This window comes from Patella vulgata, chromosome 5 (genome assembly GCF_932274485.2).
Source record: "Patella vulgata chromosome 5, xgPatVulg1.2, whole genome shotgun sequence".
Classification (NCBI taxonomy): Eukaryota; Metazoa; Mollusca; class Gastropoda; family Patellidae; genus Patella; species Patella vulgata.
Window position 1 is genome coordinate 18,002,487 of NC_065883.2, and position 9,211 is coordinate 18,011,697.

Consider the following 9,211-nt stretch of genomic DNA (forward strand, 5'->3'; position numbering starts at 1 on the left):
CACACGATATATTTACTATTCTAGATATTTTGTCCCGCGAGCTATCTACGTAGACTTGATTGTCCAAGCTCCTTTTCTTACACGTTAAAACCGACTGGACAATTTAGCGGTAAAATTCGAAAGCAAAGTGTAAAACAACCGGATGTTTACAATTTTTAACTTGTTTTGCTTTTTGAACGCGAAAGTTCTCAATTTGATTTTATAAGATGTCTTCTGCATCGGGTTTCAATTCGTCAGATGATGAAGGCGAAGTTGATCTGACACCTTTTAAAACAGCATGGTATTTTATGAGCTTATAAATTTGGTCTTTGTAAACTGTTGTTTGACTTTTTTAAAGCGACAATCTCCCGACTTTTTAGTTTGAGTTTTCGATCTTCACTGGATATGTCAATGTGTCGGTTAAAACATTGCTGGTGGTTTTCAAATGTGCTTTGTTAGTAATGAAGGAATAAGATCCTTGCAATTTTAAGCAAGGCAGCGTCTAGTCTTTTGGATGGTACACAAAACTGATGTCCTGTACATAGGCTATTTGCGTGACTGAAAAGAACCATTTTTCCTTTTTTGATCCAGGATAGGTTAGCATTCATTGATAAAACTGGGACATTTATTATTCTGAGCAGACTAAAGCTAAATAAATTGAGCACGAAGCGCCTGCAGGGCGTGACAAAATGAGCGCCCAATGGACTCGATACATCGAGCGCCGATGCCGCGAACTTACTAAAGGGGTTTTGGGGCATGCACCCCCCCCCCCCGAAATTTTTTCATTTCTAGAAATGCGTTTTCAGCCATTTTTTGACGGTAGTTATACTAAAAATATGTTATTTCGATTGTCACATTTTTAGGAACCTGTTCGTAATTTAGCCATGATATCCACCCACACCTGTTTTTTTATGTTTTTGTAATTGTTGTTTTCTTGCAACGTAGGCTACATGCTTTTAAGATCTCATTGAAAACTACACGTACAACATTTATATTTCACAGAAAGGTCCAAATTCATTGACAAGCAATGACCTATTCACAGTGTTCTTGGATTTGTTATCAGTATTCAAATTAACACTGATTGGAAGGTCGATAGTGCTTGTGCTGAAGTAAGAGTGTTTGTAGCAAACACTGTTTTATACATTAAAAGTAATCACTAGTTTATGTATTTTGTGTTATTATTTTCAATTGAAAAACACCTGATTTAAAAAAAGGGACATTTAGGCATGCGAGAGGCATCAGGACGGGACAACAAAAAGGGCCCAAAAAAACGTGACTTTAAATAGAATGATATGTTTCTATTTTTCACTGAAAATGGTGTTAATCTTTGATGACATGGAGTCAGCCATTATTACATATGTGACAGAATTGGTTAAACACATTCCATTGATTCCAAATATAATTTTAACACAGAGATCATTGCTACGGATCGTTAGATGTGAAATGAACATTTAAAGAAATTGGAAGTGACGCAAAAAAATGACTAATACTAATACAAGTTACCCTTCTATAAAACTGACTGAAGTAACGAGCGATAACAGACACAGGGTAGAATTTCATTTCACTGATAATTCTGTTGAAGATGAAAATTAGCAACAAAACACATAACAAATCAAGTGAAATAATGTAAACATAATTGTACAAAAAAAGACAAATTCAGACATAAATCATAAAGGGTTTAAATTCAAAGGGATTTCTAACAATTTGTACTTCACCGAACTGATCATTAATCTTTCTTTTTTTTTTAACTTCAGGTTAGATCTTCAACTTGAAGGATGTACAGAAAAACTTGGCATCTCCGCGTTACCAGGTTAAATTATTTTTATACTAATGCTTTTCCAAGTTTCCTGTGAGACATATTTAGATAGCCATGAAGTATAAAAGTGTCACATAATTTGAACATTTTCACCCTTTTTTACACATCATAAAAAAAAAAAAAAAAAATTCTGATCCAACCAGTGTGATTCCTAGTGATGCTCCCATATATAGTAATACAATTATATTAAATGGTGACATGCAATTCATGATGCTTGACACTTGAGTTTGATATTATATTTTATTGATGTTGTTAATTTACCTGTGTTCTTACTACATAGTTTGGTCTATATAAAAATGTGAGTATTGTGGTGTAAATTTATGTGACGATTTTCTGTTAACAGGATGTAGATATAAAGATATATGGAGGAGTGTTACCAATGATTTAAGTAAGAATAAAGATGCATATTATGTAAGAATTAGACAAAGAGGTGGTTGTTCAATAGTTTAAAAATAAATGATGAAAAATGAATATATGTATGGAAAATTTCAGTCAAATTACTATATTCTAAGCAAAGTTATGGGTGTTTGAAGTTTTGATGAGACAAAGTACCATTGCCATGATAATAAAAGTCTTGTTTGTTAGTCCTTATATTGGTTGACGTCAATTTTAATGTTAACAATTACATGGTGCAGATGCTCTCATCCAATCAATATCTCAGCCATCCTCTGATGATCTAGAGATTTGAAGACTGACTTGTCATGTGAATAAATCTCTGATTTGAAGCCCCCCCCCCCCCAAAAAAAAATAAAATCTTGAATATGCAGATTTAGCTGTTACTTTACATGTACATTATGTGTAATTTAATGGTTGAGAGCGAGATATTAAGTAATATATTGAAACAACACAAGGGACATTAGTCCCGAGTGTTGTTTCAATATATTACGCAATGTCGTAAGTTCGAGACCTAAAACACAGACACCCTCACATGCTTTGCAATGAAATACGTCACATGGGTCCAAAATTTCAACTAGTATAAATAATGTACGCTTGGCACATTGCCGCTACCATTGTTTGAAATAATGGTATGCCAACATCAAAGGATGACGCCACGTCTGTATTTTAAGTATTTTTAATGTAGAAATATGTTTAAATGCAAGTTGGTATAATCTGTTACCATTGATCAGCCTGTAATGATACTAGTTTTCAAATGTACATTAATTTATATTTTGAAATTCTATCCAATTAAGCTCTGTACCTTGTATCTTTCAATAACTTTGTTTACTGTAAACCAAGGATTCCCTGTCTTTTTAATCCTATTTACCTCCGGAAAATTATTACATGAAGTCAAAGATAAGATGTAATTAATCATGTTTCTGTTTTGGTTTAGAATGCATGAAAGAAGAAGGAATAAAAGAAGTGTTTTGTTTATGTACAAAGGGTGAACTACATAAATATCGGGTAACCAGTTTGCTACAAGATTATTCCACGTTTGATGTTAATGTTCATCATTATCCATTCCCTGATGGTCAAACAGCTTCACTACCTAATCTTATCAAAATGTTAGAAGAATTAAAAATCAATATCTTAAATGGGAAGAAATCTCTTGTTCAGTAAGTATTCCAAGCATCCCTGACAGGATTTCCTAATCTTATGTTTTGAGTTGCTGCCAGTTCCAAAAATAGTATTTTTTGCTTGGAATTTATTTTCTGTTACTTTTGAAATTTATTTTATTTACAAAAAAATAGTTTTAAACAATGTACGACATTGTACCTTTTCCACATGGTCCATGGGTCTGAAAAGACTAAGAAGAATGAACAAGAAATAATGTCTGTTTTTTTGGCTTACCTGTCCAATGACAAGATCTGTTTCAATCAATCAACACAGAATTTGTATAGCACAAACAATACTTTGATCTGTTTGTATGGGTGCCACTGCCCTGGCCCATGGCTCGAATTTTTTTTTCTTGAAATGAGTCACACATTTAAAAAACTACTTATGGCAATTAAAAAACCCCAACAAAACAACCGTATTTACGAAGCATAAAGTCTCAAAATTTTTAACAAATTCTTAAATTTGGAATGGTACTAGTCAGTCATTTATGAGGTGAACTCTTCTCATCATTACCCACTAGTTCAATATTAATAGCTAAAAGGGACATAACTCAGATTCTCTCCCTATTGACTGTAATGTTAAAGTCATACCATTCATTGGTTAGAGAACACTTGCTTGAATATTCCAGTCATCTTAATCTTTTTACCCTAACCACAAAGAACACGATCATGAGGTAAAAATCTTGAATAGGGTTGAATAACTCAATTATTTTTTTTATGCAACGTCAAAAGTATCGATAGGTTGTGATTTTTGTGATATTTTTTTCTTAGGTAATTTCTCTATTACATGTCAGTTTAACTTTTGACCAAAATTGTACATATTTAACAAAATCTGGCAGAACATGTAAATTCAAGGTTCATCATTTCTATACCAAAAAGTCACTCAAACTGCCACACAAATGGGAGGAAAAAGATCTATATAAACCAGGGAACTACAACCGTATGTAGCGAAATAAGGGGAAATAATTACCTGTCCCAGTCAGGTTGACTGAATTTTCAAACACTCCATGACTAAACCTAGTTTAAGTGAAATTGTACTAACCTTAGAAACTTGTTAATAAATTACAGTATCCAATTTGGTTAATATTAGTAAATCTGAATAGCAGAGTAGACTTTGTAATACAATGAACATTACTTATACATTACTGTTATTCTTAATGATATTTTTTGGTTATATGGAAAAGAAACTGTTATAAAACTTAACCCTTTGAGTTTGAGCCTGTGAACATCCAGTTATACTTAATTAATAAAGTGTTATAATATTTATTCCAGTTGTTATGGTGGATTAGGCAGATCATGTTTAGGTGAGAACAACAAATACATTGATTGTAAACTTTCCTAATATATACTGATTTATATTTATAATGTTTATGACATAAATATACCCAAAATAAAAACAAACAACTAACATTGTTTACAGTTGTACTACTTTGTTAACTATATAATATCCAACAGTTTCATATAATCTGGGAGCCACGATGGCTAGGTGGTTAAGACGCTGGCTCGCTAGCCTGGAGGTTGGGCGTTCGATCCCTGCATTGGCCGAGAAAGTTCATCTGGATTTTCCGACGTGGTTTCCCATTTGTCAGTGGTGCAGAGTGGAGGGCCTGACAAGGACAGCTGTCTAGTCCTTCGGATGAGACGAAAAACCGAGGTCCTGTGTATACATTGGAATACACGTAAAAGATCCCTTGGCAGTTGGAATTCGATTTAAGAGTAGGCGATAGTGCCGCTGCCCGGGCAAAATTTCCCTCATAGCACACTGTATGGCGTATGCCCGTCTTCATTAGCCCAGTATAGGAGCAGAACAGTAGGACGTTAAACCCCATTTCATTTCATATAATCTGTTGTTACCAATATAAATATTTATAATACTATTTGTTTCTGTAGGTCTTTATTAAATTAAGTATTTCAGTGACCATCCAATCTGATTAAAATACAGATCTATATTTTGTTTCGTTTTTTATACTTTCGATGGCCTACACTACAAGAAGATCTGACAAGTTGTACTCGAAGGTCGTGTCAGGGGTCGTATGTGCGGCTTTTGACCCTATGATGTCATACATTGATTAATCAAACAGCGTTGACGTTTCTAGTGGTTTAACCACATTTGTGTGCATGGCACGCCAAGAAGTCGCCGTAACAGACCGTTTCATTGGCTTATCCCTCACTTCAAACCAAACAATGGTAATATAACAACTCTTACAGATCCTAGTGTAGTAAAGACAAGTAAAACAAAATTTTGAACTATAAAAAACGAAACAAAATAGGGTCTGTGTTTTAATCAGATTGGTGACCATCAGTTTAACATTATTATTATGTAGTCAAATAATTCTCATAAAGCTATTGGGAGCCACAGTGGCTCAGTGAGTAATGCACTAGCTCACTCACCAGATCTTAGATGATATGAGATCTGGAACTAATTCCTCAAAATTTCCCCCACTGCCGATGAATTTGCAATGATTAGGCTACAACTGCCGGGCTGACTTAGTATGGTGCGCTAAAAGAAATCCTGCCTACACGCTTACACCACTACTTTCACAGTTCAAAACCGAAATAATAGCAAGCCAAATCCTTCTCTCAAGTATTTCACATATGATCTAGTTAAAGTCTTGATATAACTTCAAATTATGGTATTTTCTACTTTCTTTTAGTTGCTAAGGGGGGGTTGCGTGCGCGTTGCATTGTAAGGTCTGTCATTGAGTCAAATGGCATGGTTTCAATTCCACATTTGTACAGGACAAGGAGTAGGGCCGTCTGTCCAACCTCGTGGGTTTTCTTTGGATTCTCAGGTTTCCTCCCACTGCTAAAGACACCTACGCGCAAGTGAATTAATGAAATAAAATTTAACCATATGTTAGTCCCAGAATGGTCTAGTTTGTGTCTAGTGGATGTTAAACCCTATTTCTCTCTCTCTCTCTTTAGTTGCTGCATGTTTAATGATGTATTTAGATGAGACTATAAAAGCAGAAGAAGCTATTAAACGTGTTAGAGATTTACAAGGGACACCGGCTATACAATCTGTCAAGGTAAGAACAAATCTAACTGGCTTTATTCTGGAAACAATAAGTACATCGAAATAAAGAATTGATAAAAGATTCCACTGCCCTGGCCAGTTTCTTAATAGATTATCTCCACTTATCGCATAAAATAAGGGTAATACATTCTACAGTAGATATCGCTTGTGTGATAAATTTCATAATCTACTGATATAGGAGATATCGCTTTACATGAATTTAATTGGTCAGTTATAAAGGAACTAAGGGGGGGGGTTATGGCCGAATGGTTAGCTCGCGTGCGCTGTTGTATCATACGGTCTGTCATTGAGTTAACTGGCGGGGTTTCGATTCCCCAGTTGTACGTGACAAAGAGTAGGGTCGACTGTCCAATCTCGTGGGTTTTCTCCGGGTCCTCCGGTTTCCTCCTACTGCTAAAGACCCCTACGCGCAAGCGAATTATTGAAATAAAATTAAACCATATGTTAGTCCCGAAATGACCTAGTTTGTGTCGAGTGGACGTTAAACCCCATTTCTCTCACTCTCTATAAAGGAACTACTTTTATGTATTTTCAAAGAACAGTTCATTTTTTTATTAAAAGTAATTTCTTTTTCATTAAAAATGAATTTGTTTTATTTAATTGACCTTGATGGAAACACTGGATCAATATAAAGGTCTTTGCAATAGTTGAATTGCCCTCAAAAAATGATGTATCATCACTACCCCGTAATGTTATCAGGTTCAGTAAAAGTGACAGCTATAGCAAAGAATTATATTGATTTATTTGTGCATGTAAGAAAGGATTGGGTGATAAATAAAATCTCCTACTCGTCTTTTTTGATATAAAAAAATATCAACACTCGTTGATAAAGTAAAAAAAACTTGGCAGAGCCTCGGGTTTTTTTACTTTATCGACTTGTGTTGATATTTTTTGATATCAAAAATCGGTATTTATCTGATAAATTTGATCAAAAGTGCACCTTCTTTTTGAGTGTTTAAAATCCAGGCTTAAATATTATGTTATATTTAATTTACAGTATGTGTGTTGAAAGTGCATAGAGCATACTTTACATGTGGAATTAACCCTATCAAATGTTCATAATAATTAATATTAGAAATTTTATTTATTTCAGCAATTTAATTTTGTAAATGATTTTCGTCAGATGCTACAAGACTACCAACAAACAGAAGGTAGTGAACAGAGATCTGTATCTAGATAATAGTTCATATATAATACACATGGATTGTGTAGAAATTTTATATTATTATCTTTATATATAGAAAATAAATGCATGGACAAAACTGTTAATGATTCGTCATTGTTTTTATTTTAAAACTAAATTTAATGTGATCATATATCTCAGTGGCTCAGTGAGTTAGAAGTTGGCTCACTAACCTGGCCGAGAAAGTTGATCTGGATCTTCACTGGTGTAGGACAGAGAGCCTCGCAGGGGACAATGTATTTCAGATGAGATGAAAAAACGAGATCCCATGTACACATTGGCATGCACGTTAAAAAAAACCCTTGAAGACATTGGACTGACTCTAGATTTTATCAACTGATTTTATTTAAATTTTGTGAAATAAGAACAAGCCCAGATATCCTAAACAATAGGCAAATGTTATAAAATCTATTATTTTTACATTTATTCACATGAAAAGCCTATAATCAACTCTCTAGAGCATTGGATGGCCGAAATTTAAATGTATTTGACCACCCATGAAATTTAAAAATTTAGCCATAAAAAGAATAATCAGTCTCTATTGTCAAGTACCATTGCTACAGTAATAAACTGTCTGGGCTACATCATGTCAAAACTTTGCTCAGTATAAAGTAGTTTGAATGAAATTTTCAATATATTTATTTACAATAGCTTGTTTTAAACTATTATAGCAAGAACGCCAAGCTCCTTTCTAAATCTTACATAATGCATCTGTAAAGATTGTATGGACTATGTATAAAGTACATGCCTTGGATGCTAATCAGGGCCCTGGGATAAGTAACTTAGTGGGAAGGGGGGGGGCTCAAAATGTTTTGAAAGATACAAGGCAGGGACGGATTAAGGGATCGATCAATGGAGGTGCCTCGTTCCGAAAGGCCAAGGTGAAGGCGAGGGATCCTTTCACTAGAAAATTTTGAAAATTGGATCCCCCTAGATCAGATTTAAAGGATTTTACTTTGAGTTTAGATACAAACTGGAATCTATGAATTCTGTGTCCAAATCAGTCCATAAACCAATGAAATTGGGTGAACGCCCACCGTCTGCACCATAAGGGAAATATGGCCCGATAAAGGTGGCGTTGCAATGGTTGATAACCCACTCCCTGGGGACAAAAATGACCAGTAAAACACCCCACCCGTAATTATGGGACAATGGACATGCAACATTACATATTTCGTATGAGTTTCTTACAAGCTTTCTGACTTGCGAAAATGTTGATGATCGCCTCGAGATCAATACCATCCATGGGCTTTACACAGACATTGCAAGAAATAAACAACATGCGTACGAGTCCGGTGGCTAAAGGGGGGGGGGGGGGAATCGCCACCCGAGCTGTGAATTTATGAGACCAAGTTTTTCTAGACCAGTTTTTTTGCGTAGATTAAGAATCTGGGTGGTGATCAGGCGTTTGAGGGGGCGTTTTCGAGATATGGGGGGTTCAATGTCTACAATTGGGGGAAATGTCATTATGTTGATATAAATGATGATCATGTTATATAATTATTAATAAAACATAAATTTCAAGGACTACCCATCTCTAATGGGTATATGATGCCCCTGGACAACTGTTTTGATTTGTAGGGAGGTGGGGTGGGTGGTTGCAGGTGTGCGTGTGTGTATGGAGGGGGGGGGGATCGGCGGGA

The 9,211-nt window shown here is 35.0% G+C and overlaps 1 protein-coding gene across 1 annotated transcript; it reads left to right on the forward strand.

Moving 5' to 3' along the window:
• Window positions 1-109: 109 nt before the first annotated feature.
• LOC126820966 (cyclin-dependent kinase inhibitor 3) lies at window positions 110-7,654 on the forward strand. Its single transcript, XM_050549195.1, has 7 exons — window positions 110-280; window positions 1,734-1,789; window positions 2,139-2,183; window positions 3,126-3,348; window positions 4,621-4,652; window positions 6,274-6,377; window positions 7,479-7,654. The coding sequence occupies exons 1-7, from the start codon at window positions 207-209 to the stop codon at window positions 7,563-7,565; spliced, it is 621 nt and encodes a 206-aa protein (XP_050405152.1). The 5' UTR covers window positions 110-206; the 3' UTR covers window positions 7,566-7,654.
• Window positions 7,655-9,211: the final 1,557 nt, after the last annotated feature.

Excerpts from the sequence above, each read along its gene's own strand:
- LOC126820966 (XM_050549195.1), top strand. The coding sequence starts at position 207 with ATGTCTTCTGCATCGGGTTTCAATTCGTCAGATGATGAAGGCGAAGTT. Across the intron at positions 4,653-6,273 it reads ATTAGGCAGATCATGTTTAG|TTGCTGCATGTTTAATGATG; the intron begins GTGAGAACAACA and ends CTCTCTCTTTAG. Across the intron at positions 6,378-7,478 it reads CGGCTATACAATCTGTCAAG|CAATTTAATTTTGTAAATGA; the intron begins GTAAGAACAAAT and ends TATTTATTTCAG.